Source organism: Hyalella azteca, unplaced genomic scaffold (assembly GCF_000764305.2).
Source record: "Hyalella azteca isolate HAZT.00-mixed unplaced genomic scaffold, Hazt_2.0.2 contig5650, whole genome shotgun sequence".
Lineage (NCBI taxonomy): Eukaryota > Metazoa > Arthropoda > Malacostraca > Amphipoda > Hyalellidae > Hyalella > Hyalella azteca.
Genome location: NW_025935833.1, coordinates 171,497 through 192,661, shown reverse-complemented (window position 1 = coordinate 192,661; position 21,165 = coordinate 171,497). Strand labels below are relative to the sequence as shown.

Genomic DNA, 21,165 nt, shown 5'->3' with positions numbered 1-21,165 from the left:
ATCGATTAATTGTATTTCCATTGTTTGTGTTGCTATATTCTGAGTTGCCACGTTTTAAATTTTGTTGTTTGCGTTGCGTTCTTTCATGTGGTACGGCTTTGTGTTGCGTTTCATTGTTTTAAGTTGTTTTTTTTAGCCTGAAAAGATATAAAGTTACCTCGAATTTTATCGGAAAGCAACGGAATCAGGATGTAGACTATTTATTTTAATGTTATTTTTATTTACGACTATTTAATGTGAGATTTCAATTACGCTGATAATTTGATTTTTACTTTCACTTGCTTCTGAAAAGTATAATAAATGCCAGCACTTAAATTGTTGACACTATTTTAGTTCGCAACGTTTATTGACGCATCGTTCTACAAACATTTCGTCCTACAACGATACGAATGCAAACTTTTCGAGTTTTACTGACCTCAATTTAGATCGAAAAAACAAAAACATTCGAAGAACATGTTGGCTTTGGACATTTGAGGAACAGGAAAGATGAAAGCCAGATTCCGCTAAGGCTCACATTCGGCAAAAGGAAAAATGTGTGTTGGTTTGCAACTAAAAATTTAAATAAAATATATAGAATGGTTCAAGCATTAAATTATTATTCTATTTAAAAATCATATATTGTTATCATCTTAAATGCTAAAATTCAAAAGAAATAATACATTTAATCCCAAAAAGTTGCAAAAAAGTTTGCATTCATATAATATTTTATGATGTGTTATTCTTTATGTTATGTTTGTTTAAAACTGTTTAACATAAACTCATGAAATTGAAGTCATGGTTTATCTGTCCGGTCATGTTCATGCGTGACGTAATACGGTGAGTAAAAGATCTAATGTTGGTTATTATCATACGGCTTGGCAATTTTGGTAATTGCTTCAGGTCAGCAAAATCTTGGCCCATTATTACTGCCACAATTGCCTATATTACCTTCTTTCAAATCGGAATTAGGTGATACATTTTTTACTAAATTATATTCAGCAATCTGTTTATGAAGGATGTGTTTATAAACTCATAACACAGAGAACACAAATAAAAATTATTTAGTAATATATTTTGGGCGCCTCTGTAATATTACAAATTGTTAACGTATATATCGTCGTGGAAACAAATTTTATGCCAGAAATCATAGCGACAAAAAAATTTAGTATTCTTTTGTATGATATGAAATCAAAATAAATGTTTGTAGCTCTTACAAAATTAACTGTTATTTTGAAAGGAGAAAATCTGGGTTTTTTGACTGTAGGAGAAGAAAGCATACAAGTCCATATAAACGGAGAATGGCAAAATTATAATTTATCTAAAAAAAGGTGGACTCGAAATGAAATTATGGACTATTCATCAATCCTGAACTTTTTACTATGACAGAACTTCCATTAATAATTTCGAGCGTAAAATTCCGCAAACTAGAGACTATTTTGTTAAAGTTTTTGGTTATAATAAATTACTAGACGCCTAAGCTCGTTCCAATTTTGTCATCCATCATTAAAATGGGAAAGGAATAATTATTGTTTACACTCATATAAGTGAACGAAAGTTTGTCCTACAACTGATGCACTGTTTGATCATCTGTGAATTTCCCTATTTAGTTTGACTAATTAAGAGGGCGTAGCAGAGCTACGTGCCTTCTCTGCTCGTGCTGTGAATAAAGACGTGTGTCAATATTTGAACAATATGATACATTCATTTTTTTAGTGCTTTGTGAGCAATTACCAAAGTAATCACATTGAATTATTGATTTCGTTTCAAATCGCGACCATTATCTTCATTGATTATACATATTATAGGTGATTTGCTGCCTCATTTATCCAATGCAATGTGTTGCAGTTTATCCCTTTTATTGAATTCACAAAATTCATAAAATAAATTTTCGATGTGGTCGCTACAGCAACAGTTACGTTAGGCATGAATGTCACTCTTCATTTAACCATTATTGACAACAAATTTCTAGTTTTTATGACTCTATCTGTGTTTGCACAAATTTATTATTTAACATACACGTACCTTAAACATACAACATACTTCAACTATTCAATTTAATCGATTCTATCCAAATTCGCATAACAAATTTACTTAAATTTAGAGGCCTACTGCTAAAAAGTTAGCAACGAAGGCCTCAGTTTCCACGTGATCAAAAGTTCTTAATTGATTCTCCAGTTGGAACTGACAATTGAATTTTATGAATTAACACAATTAAGTCAAAGCAGGGGAAATTCGATTCAAATTGTGCGGTCCAGTCTTTCGACTTTGTTGATCTACACGTAATTGAAGAAATTCATGCGCTTAAACTTAAAGTGTCTCGAAAATAATTAATATTTATTAACTTTGTACACAAATTTATCAAAAACGTGTGCCTATTCAGAATCCATAAAAAAGTGTTCGCTGGTACAATGGTGAACATCTGCATCAGTTCTACGTCAAAGTGCCAAACTACCATCTTTCTTTTATGAAAATTTAATCTGGTCGATATCATCATGAAAGTTCGTCATGCAATAATAATTATTAAAGTTTCGTCTTCCGTCCAATTTCTGCTCTTGAAGTAAATTACCTATTCAAGTCCTCTTCATTTCATCATGGAACATAATTGAATATTTTAAAGTGCTTGATGAAAAATATGGAAAAGCACATGGAAAATAATTACTAAATGTTTTGGGCAATAGGCAGCTTTCAATAAAGAAGAAGAAATATCGCACACTAGTAATATAAGTTGATAAAATATGGAAAACATTGAGCTTTTGGATGACATTTACAAGAGAAATAGATTAGTTTTGCCAGGCCTTTCTCCCCTCGCGATCAGAAACGGAGAGATCATGTCAGGGCTTTGGCAGTATAAAATGCAATCACTTCATTCGTCTATAAAATGCATTTATAAAAATAAATATAAATCGCACGACGTTACCGACCGTTTGCTGATGGTAATCCAGTCTTATAATTGTATTATAATCTGCATGTCGATTTCATTAATCTTCCTCTTGAAGATATTTGTTTAGGAAAATTAATAATTCAAAAATAGTTGGATAATGTATTTTTCTTGAATTCTAGAGAGCTTTCGTGAAATGCGATCTGATTTTATGGAAGAGTATAACGATTGCATACTTCAACGCATTTTTTGTTCGTTAGACTCTCTGCTAAACTAGCTTAATCCCGCAACAATGTATCGGTAATTCTTTCCTGTAAACGCGATTCAACTAACACTCAGATTATAAAAAAAATCCCGAATAGACTGAACACATTTCTATAAATGACTGGAATTATTATAGCAACTGGTCTGAAATTATGGTTAATCGCTATACTTTCTTTTAGCACCCTACAAGTAAGCAGGCTTTTAAACAGAATACTGCATAATATGAAATCATCCTATGTGAGTTACACAAAAAATATTCACTATTAGTATTTATTGGCATATATCATTTCTAAATTCTATTCAAATTCAAACAAATAACAAATTCAAAATTATCATATTCTCAAATATCAGAATATCACCTTCTTTTTCTGCTCGTGATCAGTGAAAGTACCGTAAAACTATTTTAAAGTTACATTATGGTTCATCAGTAATTCATACTGCTAAAAATTCCATGTATATTATTTTTAATATAAAAATATACAATGAACAAATGCATAATTGATCCTGGCTTTTTCGTTGACTCAATCGCCGTCGCCTGGATCATAAAGAGCTCATGTAAAATATTTTCTCCTAACAACGAGCACAATACAATGACGTGAGATGCAGACAATTCATGTATATTTACAATGCTGAATAAGAATGCTGAGGAATCTATGCAGGCGATTATATATAATGCACAGCTGTCCATCTAGAGTTCTAGACTATTGTGTTCCAGCCACACGCGTATAATAGCGACGTAACTCGCTGAATAATACACGGCAGAGAACAACAAACCGTGACAGCGTCTGCTGTTAAAGCCTTTCATATTATAATAGGTGGCTGAACATCCACTGTTATCGGAACTTGGTTGTAATGACGTGACATTACTGCCGTTGATACACCATAAAGACTTATTGATTTTGAGGAATTCGATACGTGTGTTTAGGGATAGAATAACCCATTGTTTCCGGACGATAGTATACAGCCTCAATGTACACCTGAACATTAATTGTAGGAAAGCACATCGATATTTCAATCGTCATAAGCCATAAGCTTCATCGAAAGATATTATAAACAGGAGTTGCAGTTTTGCAATCGTCACCAGTGAAGCAGTTATTAAACAACCATTTGTTAACTTTTTAGTGCCTTAAACATGACATTAAAAGTGAAAAAGCCATTTTAACATAAAATGCCATCGATCAAATATTCAAATTTACTATTTGAAGCTTATTTTTTCATGAAGCACAATGATGATTTACGATCATCAATATAATTACTACTTATATCAGTAACCTTATTATAATTATCATTATTATTAGTATTATTATTATTTTATATATATATTTCATCAATTAATGTCATTCAAAAAATATTCATTATATTATTACCTAATATAGTTCCTTATTATTAAATTATGCCAGGTGACAGAGGGCGGTAACCTGACTGTCGCGACGCTGCAGTTCACGCCTCGGCCAGAGGACGACGGAGCGATGTTGGTGTGTCAGGCGGAGAACTCTGCGCTCGGGCAGCAGCCTCTACAAGACTCCAAACTGCTCTCTGTCAACTGTGAGTTGCTCGTTAGTTTAATTTGAACAAATATCAATTATTAAACACGTTATTTTACATAAACCAGACTTATTGTCGTTGAAAATGCTCAAGCAAGGCATTTTCAGCATTTTATTTAAATTAAATCTAATTTATCAACATTCAAAATGATCAAACACGGCATTTTCAACGCTCTATGTTGATTAGATCAAACATATAATCATCAAAAATTTTCGATGAACATCATCAAAAGTTTTATTATTAATATTCAGGCGCGAGCAAAGGAAAGATTATTGTATAATTTATTTGAATCATATTTGGAATGATGCACCTTTAAAATCATTAAAAGTTTTTTTCTGGGAGCTTTTGAGTCGTGATTTTTCAACCGCAAAGTTTTTATTTATTATTTATTGTTCTCCTGCCTTGTTCTTCATTTTTTTATTTGCTCTTCCAGGCAGAAACTTTTGATACAATCCAATAAGTCCTTTGAAAAAATTCCTAAATGTTTTGTTAGTGAATCCTGAAATGTCTTTCGAAGAAGTCATAAAATATTTTTTTGCGGCAATCTAAAGGCAATTCTTATGTCTTTGTGACAATCTTAAAATTTCTTTTGAGGCAACGCTTTTAAGTTTTTTTAGTCAATCCTTATAAGTCTTTTGAGGCAATCCTAAAATTTCTTCTGTGACAGTCATGAAATGTCTTTTTGAGGATATCCCAATAAGTCTTTTGAGAAAAGGCCAATAAATAAATCACTAATAAATAAATCAAAAAAGGCAAGGCCATTAAATCAATCATTGATAAGGCAAGGCCAAAAGTCTTTTAAGGCAATTCCAATGTGTCTTTCTTGAGACAATCCTTCCGCATTTTTTTAGGCAAGCTTATTGTTTTCTTAGGTAATTCTGATGTATTTTGAGGCATTCCAAATCTTTCTTTTGGGGCAAGAACACAATATGGGCGACGGTAAAGACTTTCGGGTCTTTAGGCGCAATCCTAATTTGCCTTATGAATCAATCCTAAAATTTCTTTCTGAGGCAATCCTAATTAATTTTTCGAACTAATCCTGAAAAGTCTTTCGCGGCAATCCTAAAAGGACTTTCTAATGCAATCCTAATAAGTTTTTCGAGCCAATCATGAATGTCTTGTGTGGCGATTGAAAAATGTCATTTTGAGGCAATCCATAAATGTCTTCTGAAGCAAGGAATTTAAAAGCAAAGAGAACGCCAAGAAAATTCACCATATCGATATTTAAAACGTTTATGAGCCCAGCTTCATCGTAAGTTCGAAAATCTAGAAAAATGAAAACAATCATTATAATTCAAACTCCAAAGTCAGACATTGAAACCTAAAATTTAAAAAAAAACCTAAAACATACACTCGCTGAGCATTAGAAAGTTAACACTAGAAAATAAAAGTCCAGTGGTTCACTATCTCAAGAGGATATGAACTGTGTGCATTACGGAGACACGGTTTTCGTATGAAGATATGTAGTGATTACAGAATCTTCATGTCCGAACATTCAGAGGTGGATCCGAGTAATCTGAGGCAATCCTGAGTTTTCCGATCTCGGTCCGATGTCTGTCTTAGCGGACGAGAATCCTGTCAGTTGGAATGCTCAGAAGTTCCGCGAAGGAAAGAACACGTTTTTTTTACTTCTGAGCCCCTTTAATTGTTAAAATTTGTATGAAATTTATTTCTAGGGAATGAAATATTCATTTATGTGAATCTTACCCCTTCTGCTATTTATTATTGTCTTCTCTATGATTGGAGGCAGCGAAGCTTTTCTACCACTGAGTTTATGTGGTAGAGTTTATCATTGTTCTGTGTGGTAGAGCTTATATGCCACACCGAGTAAGAAAATTTCTCTGGAGTTCTGCTGAAAAAATTGCGTTCTGTTATAAAAGCAAATTTTTATAACCGATTATTGGTTGCTTCCACGTTACTCAGGATGGCCTTTCTGAAAAAAATAGAAGCACCAAATTCTGTGTTATCTGATAAAATCCTAATAATATTTTTTTTCGTTGATTGTGAATTTTTATTTTCGTTTATGAATAATATTAAGCTTGTTAATCGTATCTATGGTATTAAGTCGATGGAGTTTATTTATCTTGCCAAGGGAAACATCCACATATATCCTACAATATTTCTATGTATTAAAAATTTGAGAATTATCCTAATAGAATCAAAATATTCATTTAAACCTCTACTCCCTGGTCCATTTTCGCGCGCATCACCGAGAGAGTAAAGTGATATGCTCTCTATTTTAAAGACGGATGAAAACTATTTACACGATGTAAAAAATATAAATAATTGAATAGGAAGTGAATGAAACTAAAAAATGGCTCTGCAATATCTAAATAATGCAATCTTCGTGTAAGGTTTCTTTGCCGTAATATGAAGTTTAATGACTAAAAATTGTTTATGATAGTTTTTAATAGAAATATCACAGCAATCCGGGCAGAATTTGTTCCGGGAACAATTTTCAACAATCAACTTAGTAAAGTAAAAAGATTAGTGGTCAGCATCAGCAGGATGAATTTGTGTTCCAAGAAATCTACCTTTTATTGTTCTCAAGGCTTTTCGAGGAGGAAGGGAGGGGAGGGGAAATTTCACTACAATTTTTCTTTGTTAAATTGTCCAGCAAGTGTCATTTAATTTACTTTTATTCTAAGTGCATGATTGAAATCAGTACCTAAATAAAATTTTCTAAAAAATTAAGTATTAAAAACGCCTGGAGGTAGAATTGAGCAAAATACTTTGAACAGATAGTGAATGCCGGGCAAATATAATATATTTGTCACTAATAAACTTTTGAAATTCTGTTCATATATCTATTCCTGGATGTTCAGGCTACGCTTATGACGACTAAGCTCGGTAATGAACAATTAAATGGAGGATTGATCGAAATTTTTAACGAGCAACCATGCAAGAGACTTCGGTGCCTTTCATTAACAAATTTTTGCAATGCAGACAACCAGAAGACATTGCAATATAACTTAATTTTTGCATTATATTTTTTGAGAATAATTCAGGAAATTAATTGGGTAAGCGAATATGTTAGAACTAGGCAAGCAAATTTAATAGTTTAGTAAAATAAATGCATAACATAATGTATCAAGAAGCATAAGCTAATTTAAGATTTGCATAACCAACAAAAAAAAATCCCTGCATTGCTTGAGGTCTCTAAGATAATCTATTATTTCATATATTAAATATATTAGCTGATTAGGTTTAGGTCAGATTTACGGCAAAAAGGAGAGAATAAGTTTTAGCTTCGAAAAATAATGTTGATTTCAAGCGGTACTTAGCATTCTTATTTCGCCTTATTTTTTCGAGAAGAACAAAGTTTCAAATCCCGTGAATGCATCGAATTAATATCAGTATTCAAAAACAATCGATTCTTAGATAACTACAGAAGAGGGAAAAACTTCATATATTTTTTTCAACTTAAAATCAAACAAGTTTATGGCTGATTCGCTCTTCATTTTGCGAACGGTAATTGTTTCTTCACGTATACAAGTCTTTAGGTCCCGTGATTCAAATGAAATCTCGTAAAAAATCCATAAAATAACTAACCATTATTTCATCAGCGTTATGAATATTAAAATAAGTTATAGTTTAAATAATTAAATAACAAGCATTGAGTGAACACTAAGAAAATATTCACGATAGCCAATAACTATCCGGCTGTGCGCTCAAATTATCTATATTAAACACATATTACTAAACGCAGATGGATGAATACTCAATACAGCAGAATAAATTACTCTATGCATAATCGTTAACTTGTTTTGCCCGCAGATGTGCCGCAGGTTAGCGTGCGTCTGGGCAGGTCGCTTGACGCGACGCGCATCAAGGAAGGCGACGACGTTTACTTCGAGTGCTCAGTACAGGCCAAGCCACCCATCCTGAGCGTCGTGTGGAGGCATAATGTACGTAATGTATTATATTGAGAAATTATTAAACTATAGTGAATTTAAGGGCGAAATAACGTATTAGAATTGCACAGTAATTTCTGATGGTAATTCCATCTTGAGCGTCGTGTGGAGGCATTATGTACGTAACGAATCATATTGTGAAATTATTAATCTATAGGGAATTTCGGGGTGAAATAACGTAGTGGAAATTGCAATGAATTCAAGTAATTTCTGATGGTATTTCTAGCATGAGCGTTATCTCGAAGCATAACGTACGTAACGTATCATATTGTGAAATTATTAAACTATAGTGAGTTTCGGGGTGAAATAAAGTATTAAAAATTGCATTGAATCCAAGCAATTTCTGATGGTATTTCCATAATGAGCGTCGTATGAAGGTACAACATACGTAACGTATTTTTTAGTGAAATAATTACTTATTAGTGAAATTCGGGGCGAAACATTGACATTCATGGAATTGAATGACATTTAAATTCCAGTAATTTCTGATTGATTTCATTAGACGATATTAGGACTGAATTTCTGTGTAAAACAAAGCATTGGATATGGCATTGAATTCGAATAATTTCTGATGGTTTTAGTGATAAGCTATTGTCGGACAATTTCAATGTGAAGCGAAGCAATGAAAATGGCATTAATTATTCCCATTCGACTACACGAAAACAAAAACTCATGATTAAGAAATATCAAAAAGATTCTTAGTGAATACCCATGCGTATAAGCTGATGAGCTCCGTGGACAACAAAGACTGCATTTATATGCATTAAAACACTAGGTTATAAACAACTAACGGAAAGTAAGGATTTCTTATAAAATATTAAATTCGAATCAATTATAATACTGTTTGTTATGTACACGGCAGCTGCATGAAGCGTAACGCCACAGAGGCAAAGGTTCAAGAAAGGAAAAATGTTTTCCCGCTACAACAAGTTAACGAACCATTCTTATGACATCAACATCTTTATAATTATGACCCTTTACCACGATCATTAAAAAAAAAACAGATTAGATCTGTAGAAGGGAAGCTTTACACTTAATTAAGCCTGTTATTTTTTCTCAATATGTTAATTGAGAGTTATTTGAAGTGAGGCTTAGTTACCTTCATTAAAAAATTTGCCTCTTCATAGGATATTCCCTTCAAGTCACCATGCAGATAAAGATGTTGATTTTATTGACAAGTTAATTATTCTGCAGTTGCTTTATCAAAGGAAACGAGCCTGGGCTACCACTATCTATGAAAGATATTCTTACGCTAAATATTATCTTTACTTATAAGTCTTTTCAAGTTTATGCGCCATGCCTTCGAATATTTGTCGTTGTTTATTCAAATAACATCATATCGTGACTTTTGTAATCACTTCTTATGGACTGTAGCAGGGGTCTTGAAATGCTGCAAGCAACATGTTGCTATTTATGTAAGATTACATTTTTATTATTGTTAAGTAAATTTTCAAATAACATCACATAGGTTCTTCCAATAATCCATAGGGCCGAGAACTGGCAGATGGACAAGGTGTGTTCGCTAGCAACATGTTGCTATTTATGTAAGATTATATTTTTTATTATTATTAATTCAATTTTCAAATAAAATCACATAGGTTCTTCAAATAATCCATAGGGCCGAGAGCTGGCAGACGGACAAGGAGTGTTCGCTAGCAACATGTCGCTGGTGGTGCAGGGAGTCACGCGTAGGAGCGGAGGCGCTTATTCCTGCCACGCGCTCAACGCCCTCGGCACAGGAGGCTCTCCGCCCCTGTATCTCGACGTCAAGTGTGAGTGGCACACAATATCAACATAAATAATAGTAATAATAATGTTAACTATAATAATAATCATAATGAGAATATTAATTATAATAATTATAATAATAGTAATAATAATGTTAGTTATAATAATAATCATAATGAGGATATTAATTATAATAATTATAATAATAGTAATAATAATGTTGGTTATAATAATAATCATAATAATATTATTAATAATAAAAAAGATAATAATAATGTGGTTTTAAGCCTGATGGACTAGATCAAATTTCGTTTCATATTTCGAATGGAAATAGATACAAATATTCATATATATTCGAACGGGATATGTACCCATATATATGTATGCCATATATTACATATAACATATATTCGAACGGGACAACAATTGATATCTGTGGAGAAAAATGTGCCCAGAGATCCTAAACTTGCCAAAATTTTCATGCATCAAACTTTGGAAATCTCTGGGAAGGAATTACTTTATCGTATTTTTTGAGCTACGCGCATCGATGATGATGACTTTGTGAATTTTTTTCGTAAGGCTCAAAATCTCTTGATTAACATCATCGGCCAGCAAAGTGGTCGATAGCGGTTGTTGAGTTTGAAGCTAGAACTCAATTTGCCGATACATTAATGGGAGTCGGAATAAATCGCTGACGCAAATACAAAAGAATGCAGTCTCATTTCTGTTTCCTTTTTCACAGTGAAGGCAACCGCTTTCTATTAATATATATGTTCATTTTCAAAAATTGGTACAGGGCGCAAAACAATTTTCGATTCGTTTTCAAAACGTCTCCTTATATTTGGCAATTATAATTATATATGGTCATTATTAATTTTATTTTTTAGCACTATTTTTGTGTATGCATGGAGAGGTCAATGTTAACAAAAATATCCTATTCGGGCCTAACGAAAAAAGTTTGCTAACACCTGAAGTGGACCAAATCTTCATCAGATAAGGTTGAAAATTATTTTGCAGGAGTTTATGATGCTTGAATTTCCATACAAGTCGCACCGACTTGTATGGAAATTCAAGCATTATAAACTTATGCAAAGTAATTTTCAATATAGGAAGCATCTAAGTTCTTATAGGAAGTAAAATTTATTTATCGGCAGATTGAGGAGGAGGTAACAACAACGGTATTCTGTAAGCACACGCGACGCAATATATTCACTATTAAGATCACCTTAATATAAACAATAGATATTTCAAGTTTGACGTACACACAGAACTCAAAATTTCTATGTAACAGTACTAAAAATGCGAATCGTATCATTGCAATTCATTTACTGCGAATAAAAGCCTTATTTTGCGTTCAAATATTTCTGAAACATTTAACATCGCCGATATTAATTTATCACAGCGGTGCACAGCGTAGGCTGTTCCTCAGCACCACACACCTCAGACCTCCTCAAGACACATTATGAATCCCTGCTGCTTATTTCCGTCCCGACCTGGCCACTATATTAAATATTTTCCTCCTGGAAAGTTCTGCTCTGCTGGTTTTCTGGCACGATATTTTCTGCGGCTGTCACGGAGCAGCTGCCGTGTCAGCAAGAAAAGGAAGCAGATAATATATCTGGTGGTGCTAACCGCGGTCCAGAAGCCCTCCAAGAACTAATACCATGGCCTGTTTAGGTAATAATATATTTAGCTCATATATTGTACGTACTAGAAAGTAACGCTTCACCCGTGGTTTATTCAGGTAGTAACTATGAGCCCATAAAGTGGACCGAACGGTTACGCCTTCACCCAAGATATATTAGGTGGTTATGGTCTAACTTTCAGTATACACTCTGATTTTTGCGATCTATTTAGGCGAAAAATTTTTTTATCGGAGGTGCCTTATTGACACACTCTATTGGTTTCGGTAAATTCAGGAGATAACGTTCAGCTAGGAGTGCATTTAGACTGCAATATTTTGTAGTGAATGTGTGAATGAAATTAGCGTTGGCTCCGAGTCAATGTGTGAGATGATGTTCAGCTTTGAACATGCTTCGGAGTCTAGCTTCTGCCTGAATTGTTGCAATTTTTGTCAAATATATGTCGGCCAAACGTTCATACCTGATTATGTTGTGGACAATTTTTATCCCTGAATGCCTAAAGGGAATAATACTCACGCCTGGATATAATTTGTAAAAAAAATTCGACGGAGAAAATATTTTAATGAGTAAATTCAATCTTAGGTTATTTTGGAGGAAATAAAGGAATACGCGTGTAGAAGGAAATTTTAAAATTTAACTTTCGTTTGGTTAATATAAAGTAATAGTGCAACTTAGGTGCCATAAGAAAGAAATTTTCCGTTTTAAAATATATCAGGAGAAAACTTTCTTCGCGGATTTTACAATTGAATTCAACACATAAAAAATTCAAGGCGTAAAAATTTAAAGGAGATGGACTTTGATCTTTTTCAGTTATCAAATTCTGAACTGAAATTCTGCCTAGCTGACATAACATAAGAAAATTAAAAGTCTATTATATCAATATTCAATATTATTATGCAATATTGAAGCCCTGACGGTCAGGAAATTCCCTAAACTCCGTGTTTGATGAGGCATATTTCCTAAGTCAAATATTGGCAAACTTCAAATTCAAACTGAAAAGAAGAGTCATATGTTCCTCGCCTGTTGGGGCCCACGCTGAAAATCGTACAGAATGCAAATTCGCCTTTTCTATTCGCCGTATGCTAATTCCAAGCCCAGCTATACAATTTCCAATAAATGCGGTGGGCGTTCCCGCGGAAAAAGGCGGCGATTTAATTCTGACTTAAATAAAAATATGGGCTATATTCTAAGAAATATGACTAGATGGTAAACCACGATCATGTAAAATATAATTCTTTATAATAATTTTATGATAATCTTCAACGAGTATATTAAAAATTTTTACGAGCAACGGGGGTTATTATGAGAGGACCATTATTTATCTTTTGGCAGCATGTAAAAGGTGGAAAAAGAAAATGGGTCACATACAAATTTATTAAATTATCCAATCAGCCTTATAGTAGATAGATCGAGAGTAATTTTATTGCGGTAAATGTCCAGCTTTAGCTCGTGATTCAGTTAAAGCTTGTCCTATGACTCCTATCTGCGTCACACTTATTCATTATTTTCGATCGTCATGTTCCGACGCTAAACAATTTCTTCTTCGACACTTTCCCTCATAAGCTTGTTACTGTTCGCCATATTTTATATCTTTATCACAACGTACGAAATACTCCTTCAGTATATTACTAAAAATAATGTTTTAAATGACCTTGATCTGCATGAGAAATTTGTATGCCTTATTTTTTAGGTCAAAAGATATCAACAAATCATAGTTAATTTGATCGATATTTTGAATATTGCTTCAAAATTTTCTCAAATTCTGGTTAATTGTCCCAGTATTTTGAACATTTAAATTACTAATAAAATGTGGTCTCTTTTCTCTCACAACAGACGCTCCCGTATGCGCAACGGAACAAGGTCGTCAGCACTCGGTTGGCAAGCTCGAAAATGCCGAAATCAGCTGCCAAGTTCACGCTAATCCTCCCAACGTCAGCTTCAGATGGACCTTCAATAACACTGCAGAGGCAATTGACGTGCCTAGAGGGAGGTGAGCTACATGCTAACTTGAAATAATTTTCTTATTCCAAGAAGGCAGGCAAACAATAAAAACTATTCTAATCCAAAATATTATTTTCCAGAAAAAACAACAACTGAAATTACTTCATTCCTCGTGAAACGCGACATTTTCTAGACCAATTCAAGGCTCGCTTTTTTGATATATTATTCTTTCTCCATCATACCAAAAGTGCTTCCGAATTTAACAACAGTGGTTATGATCGCTGAGGCAAACTTTTGTGATCTCGAGAAAGCCGAAAAATTTATGAATAATATTACCTCTAAATATTTTCGGATTTCATGTTGAAACTAAATTCTGTGACCAAATGTTCCATGACAAATGAGTTCAATCTACACCTTTATCATTTGTTTTTGCTCAAAATACGTGAGATGATGTCGCAATTGTCGCTATGTTCCTTCATTACTCTTTTCTAGGCATACAATTATATCGATTCAAAATTTCCAAAAATTCCAGCACATCTGTACCTTATTCATATCATTCTGTATATATTACCCATTTGTCTGATCCATTCTTCTCCAATATGACTTACGTGTCAATTGAAAACCAACAATAAAAGACAAGTTTGCTTTGAATGAATTAAAATGATCATTTCGTTCCGATACGGAACTCTTCATTTCGTTGACCGTCTCTTTGTATGATTCAGTGGATGCTTCAATTGATTAAGATATTTCTTCTCAATTCTCATACGGTAGACTTCCGGATGATAGTATCATGTTACTTTCTTCCTCATTGTTCTAAGTAAGATGATGCTTTTTCCTGCAAATCTAAAAATAATATTTTGTCAGGAATTTTATCCCTGTATATCACTCAGAAAAAGTAATGGGTCATGTTGTCCAGGTACTGACACACTTCTGCACATTGCGCTGATACGCTCTTTTGCCGGGCCAAACTGTGCCTGGATGATCGATTGTATCAGGATGACTTTGTCTCAGGGTGACCCGATAGCGCCGCTCTCTGCACAAAAATTCGCGATTTCTCTGATTGATACTGTAGAGTTCAAGTTATTTCTCCTCTTAACTTCTTAATCGTGCTGGTGATAATAATTTAATACTTTTATAATGGTAATACTTATAATGGTATTACGTTTTCCTCGTCAAAGGTTCGGAGTATCAGGCACGGAGTCCCGAGTTAACTACACTCCCATGACGGAACTCGACTACGGAACTCTTCTGTGCTGGGCCAACAATTCCATAGGCACTCAGGAGAGCCCTTGCGTCTTCCAAATCGTGGCTGCTGGTAAGTTTTCTTCATTGGGAAATAATTTCTGTGGAAGAAACTTACGGCTTGGCAAACTCAATAACAAACGGTACTGGATATGCGATGTCTTTCACGTTTAGATTCGAAAAGTTGTGAAAGGTTTTATAGAAGTTTATTTGCTCTTTGAATTCTTTTCCAATGTTGTTTTTACGATGCAAGCGATACATGTTCATAAATGGCACAGTAAATTGCACACCAAAAGTCAATGTTGTTATCAAATTATTGAAAACGGGTCATATCAATAATTTATTTATTGTCACATAAAACACGGATCACCAATCCCATTGCAGGGTTTTAATTATTCAAATACCTTTTATTAAATATTAAAAAAGCGTGTTTTTCCCATTTTCTTATTGTGTGTACGTTTTCGAACCCCCTTAGGTTTCGAAATATACTAGCCTCAACTATAGCGAGGCTGTGGCAGAGTCTCTATCGTACCTTGATTTTTGTTAGGACATTTGCATACATTACTGATATAAATTTTACATCGTCAGTGTAGCAGCGTAGAAAATAAATCTCTCTAAATTAATATATTCATTTTAAGTCATATTACTTCAATCCACAAATATTTAGGCTTATTTCCTAATGTGGTTTTGAGAAAGAAATTTCTTGTGTTTGTGTGGACGCTGAAGGCAAGCCTGACCCTCCTCACAACTGCCAAGTGGTGGACGTGACCATCAGCTCCCTGCAAGTGGCCTGTCATGCCGGTGATGATGGTGGCATGGAGCAGAGCTTCTTGCTCCAGGTGACACAAAACATCAGTTATTTTTGTGATGAAACGTGAAAACTACGATGAAACATGAAAACTACGATGAAACATGCAAAATTACGCCTAACATCAGTTATTGTTATGTTGAAACGTGGAAACTACGACGAAACATGAAAACTATGATGAAACATGCAAAATTACGCCAGTGTGTTTGATTGAACATAAATACTTTTTAATATTTCATTTTGTTATTCCAAGTGATTTAGATGATTAAAGTAAACAATATTTTAATGAGTTCTAAATATTTCACCGTGTACGCTGTTATTATTTCTTATTTGTAAATAATATCTAACAAATGAGTATATTCTCAATCGGAAGCGTCTTATTTCCAAAAAACTGTTCTCCACAAGGCTATGGCTAATTTTGAACCTGATCTAATTTCAAAGTATTGTTAATAATTAAACTTTGCTACTCATCTAGACTTTATTTCATCGAAATTCCTTTATAGGAGTTATGAAAGGCCATACTTGTGATTTTCTTCCGCCTCATTTCTAAAAATGATTATTTACCATTGAAGAAAGAAAATAATGAAGGCAATTTTATCCGTTTTAATTACCATAGAAATAGAATAATAATTGAACCAAGGCATTCATGGCCATCACTATTATTATAAATAATTGAGATATTTTCTTCATTTTCATTACCATAATTTCTTGAAACTGCTTGTCCGGAGGCAATTTAATTCTCTTCCTGAACATGACCTCCTGCATCGGAGCCATACTGCTGTCATTTTCTAATTTTCTCTCCAATGGATGCGTGTTCTCGCGCATCAATTTTGTGGTGAAGAATTTTCTGACACTGTGTTTGTGTTGCTGATCACGCGGACAGGTTTTCCAAATTGGCTCGACCTCTCCAGTGCTCGAAGTGCCCCGACCATCTCCATCGTTCAGCGTGACCAACCTGCGACCAGCCACCGCCTACAAAGTGGTAGTTGCCGCAATAAACGAGAAAGGAGCTTCCAGAGCAGTTGAGCTCAAGGCTTATACGGACCGTTTGCCTGAGACGCAAGAGGAAACAAGCGCGGGTGAGTGAACACCTGTTGTTATCTATACTGTTTATTTGGGATACACAACACGAAGATTTGGTACTGTTTTCTCCCTTTTAGATTTGTTTAAATTTAGATTTATTATATTGAATCTTATCCGTCTTTTTTAATATTCTTCTTTGCTCTTTGTATGTTTTAAGTTATAAATGTTGAAGATTTTCTTGTATATATGCGGAATGTATTTATATTATTGAGCTTTTTTCTTTGTTGATGCACTAAATTCAAACCCCTCGTCTTCCGTTTATACATCCAATTTGATTCATTCGAGAATTACTTGTCCCCTCAGAGCCAACACGGGACCGGGACCGCGTATCGCAGCTGCCTATCGCCGTGCTCATCGGCACTGGCGTGGCTATCGTGCCGCTCATCGTCGCTGTCGTGGTCGTCGTGTGGGTGCGAGCCTGCCGACGCTCTTCAGTCCAGGCAAAGGCTGTCCAGCATCGCAGGTGACGATGATACCAGCCGATGGGTGGAATGATATTTTGAATTGCATGAAAATTATATCTATTGTATGATGTTCCACCCAAAATTTAAACGTGGCTCAATTGAAGTTGTACTCATATTTGGATCTGAACTCTTTTTATAAGTCTTGACTAATATTAGAACGTATAATTACCCCTCATCGCAGGTGACGATGATACCAGCCGATGGGTGGAACGACATTTTGAAATTTCAGATATCAGCCGATGAATGGAATGACATTTTGAATTGCACTAAAATTTTTATTTATTGTATATTGTTCCACCCACAATTTAAACGTATACTCATTTGAAGTTATACTCATATTTGAATCTGAATTCTTTTTATAAGTTTGTAGGTTTTGACTAATATTCGAACGTGAAATAATAGAATTTCGTCGAAATAGTCAGCAACACCATGCTAGCGATATTTGGATCTGTACATTACAGTACTATAATAAACTACAAATTAGACTTCAGTGCCCTCGATTCAAACTTATTTAAAGTCAACTTATTTAAACTTTCAAAGACATGACTAATATCATAACGATTATAATTAGATTATCGGCAATATGGTGTGTGAAACATTGCAAGGTAATTACTTTTATTTTAATATCTTTAAAATTAAAGAGAGGGAGTAATCAGATAATCGCATATAAGTATTAAAAGTGCTCTTAACGGCGTTATCGTCCATTCAATATGTAATGGTTGTCGTATTTCCCGGGGGTTTCAGAAGCGGAAGCGGAGGAGAAGAGAACGAGGCGAGACCTGCGAGCTCGAGCAGCTCCGGCGGCTTGGATGGCGTCTGCTTGGGCAACTCGCTGGACACAAGCTCAGTTGATGACAAGAATCCTGATATCCTCTGTGACACTCCTGGTGAGTGGCTGATAAATCTTCGACGTTACTATCGAAATTCGTCTAAGTACACGAAGCGGCCTAATATAATATCTTTAAGTATATGTAGAGCCCGTTATCTCTTCTGTAATTGGTAGGTTAATTTGGCTTGAAAGCTGCCAGTGAATCGCTAACGGCGTTTTTAACTTGCAACTTTTTTGCGGTGCCTTTACTCATTGAATCATCTCTCTCTGAGAATATATTTTCTGAAACTCGCTTATTACGGTTGACAAAAACTGTAAAAAGTTTTTTTAATCTGATTATGGTTAATAAGAAATGAACATATGTCCACCAGATCCCACGGACTCTCGCACCCGACTTCTGGGTGACATTTCCACGATATCTACGACCACGTCAGGATTTTACCTCGGGAACGGCAGCCCTGCCTCTCACATGAGTCATTTAGGAGCTCACGGATCGGTGAGTTGTCTATAAATTTTAATCATACATCGAAATGTTAATAAAAAATATTTTTTTTTGTGATTCAAATCAATGTTATCCATTATTCAAACATAATTATCCATCATCCAGACAAACTCATCCATCATTCATGATCCAGACTCACTCATTAGTCATGTCAACACTTTTGAATACCTATTTGAAAAATGATTATCGAGAAGTTGTTTGCTATGTTTTTCCAGAATACGATTGTAACATTTTTTAAATCTAAAAAACATTGAAAAGTAAAAAACATAGAATACAGTGCAATCTCTCTAGTGTTCTCCAGTTAATACCATTGATTAAATATAAAAAGTTTATATTGTTACTTCTCTTGCAATTTCTTGCGCAATTTTTTCCAACCTATAGAAAATGTTGTTGGCAAAGTCGAAGCAACATTGTGAACACTTTGAACAATGAACTAATTCCTCTTCTTTTCAACCCCAATAATTGTAGAATTCAACCATCACTATTTTTCTTCATACGGAAGTAGTTGCCTGCTCCCTGCAACTGACCTCATCATTAATTACTGCAAATCCCTGTCTCCCCCATAATGTTCCTCAGAACATATATATTTTCTTCTTACATTTAGTCTCTTCATTATTTTTATATCAATAACTCAGCCATTTTCAAATCTTTGGTCGCTTAGAAATAATAATTAAATGACTACTTTAAAATGAAAGCCTAGGATAGGCAAATAAAAGTTGTTTTATAAAGACTTTACCAACAATTTTCTATGTTACTCATAAAGAATTTACTCACACTGAAGTCACCCCTAGTTTATTGTTCTCTGTAGGCCAGCTGCATGGACTACATGCAGCTGAGCAGAGCTGCAACTCGCACGGGGCCCCCAAACATGGCATCGCTGTACAAAACTAGCAGTGACTGTGGTAGCCCGGTGGCTTCCTTGTCTCAATCCAGCCACAGAGTCCATAATTCTGGGCCTCATGAACAAATTCTGGACGTGCCATTGCCTCCTCCAGCGTCTTACAATCAGGGATACACGCCAGACGACCAATGCATCACGCAGCAGGCTGCTCTTTTTCACTCCAGCGACGGACGCGCGATACGAAATTGCAAAGAAGGGATGCCTTCGACTCGGCGGCAAATAAGTTTTGCAGATCAAAGGAGTAATCCAGAAGCACTTCCTCATCTTCTTCAGGCGCAGCTCCAGCGCGGTGATAGTTTTAAGCAACGGACAAATCAGCAATTTCAAAACGTAGATAATTGTAGCAATAATAATATGAAGCCTCTGGACATGAGATCTGCAAACGATTGTCCATCATCGATGTCATGCACGCTGCCAAGACAGGGGTTGTCGTACCATGTTGACCCCATGCGCGGGTGCCAGCTTATGCCACACGTACGATGCGAGCCTATGGACCATCATTCCAATCGCGGGAACGTGATGATTGCTCACCCTCGACAACCTCTCCGCCCATCAGAGGGTGAGTTAGACTCATCGGGGCTCCAATATGGAACTCTGGGGAGGGTGAAACCCCGAGTGGCTGAAGTGAACAATAAAATAAGGCGGGAACTTAGAGCCAGCGCTTCCGATTTATCGGAACGTAATAAGAAGTTCTCACCTGCCGACATGAATAAGCAAGAGAGTGCGGTGTAATTCAGAGAAGTTTAAAATTGATGCAACAGAAAACGTTGTATTTTTGGGTGATTGAATGCAAATATGTCAGGCTATTAAAAAAATCTGAAAAATTCAATTGACTGACTTAGTCAATGAGCAGGGAACATTTATCTAAATCAATCAGAATGCATTCAATGTTAAAAGCTGGTGACTTGCAATAGAAATTTTATATAACATGAAGCTTGATTTCATGCTTCCATTCGTAAATAATTATGTTGAATAATATTACAATGAACTAGAAAATCATGTAGATCTTACATTTCTGAACATTTATATCACGTTAGCTAGGAATTATTTTTATCAACCTTCATTGAGGAAAATGAAATATTTTCTCACTTACTGAGATTCAAGAATAAATTACCTGAAATTACAACACCATATTTATTATTTTAGGCATAGACTCGACAATATTACTCAAGTAAGTGACAGTAGATGATTTGACATTGATGAACTTTCTTGATCTATTCATGCTTTGAAATTGGATGGAATTATTTCAAAAGTATAAACTGCCATGTTCATTCATCCATCGAGATAATAAAAAAAACAGAATTTTTTACATTTTCGATCGAGAAAAAATATATATTTATATAATATTTCATTAGGTTTCAGACGCGTTCACTATTTTTATTCTACGGCGAATGATGCTGGCGAAAATTATTTAATTTGCATAAACTATGAGTTTATTCGCAAA

General features: G+C 34.7%; 1 protein-coding gene across 1 annotated transcript in view; it reads left to right on the top strand.

The window, feature by feature from the left end:
* LOC108672370 overlaps window positions 1–20,624 on the top strand; it is a 42,091-nt gene extending 21,467 nt beyond the window's left edge. Inside the window, exons 8-18 of the mRNA XM_047880597.1 lie at window positions 4,522–4,666; window positions 8,444–8,574; window positions 10,199–10,352; window positions 13,785–13,941; window positions 15,071–15,207; window positions 15,861–15,973; window positions 16,826–17,021; window positions 17,329–17,488; window positions 18,234–18,376; window positions 18,690–18,814; window positions 19,629–20,624. Of these exons, the coding sequence (XP_047736553.1) occupies window positions 4,522–4,666; window positions 8,444–8,574; window positions 10,199–10,352; window positions 13,785–13,941; window positions 15,071–15,207; window positions 15,861–15,973; window positions 16,826–17,021; window positions 17,329–17,488; window positions 18,234–18,376; window positions 18,690–18,814; window positions 19,629–20,453 (2,286 nt within the window). The 3' untranslated portion in view covers window positions 20,454–20,624. The remainder of the gene's footprint in view (window positions 1–4,521; window positions 4,667–8,443; window positions 8,575–10,198; window positions 10,353–13,784; window positions 13,942–15,070; window positions 15,208–15,860; window positions 15,974–16,825; window positions 17,022–17,328; window positions 17,489–18,233; window positions 18,377–18,689; window positions 18,815–19,628) is intronic.
* Window positions 20,625–21,165: the final 541 nt, after the last annotated feature.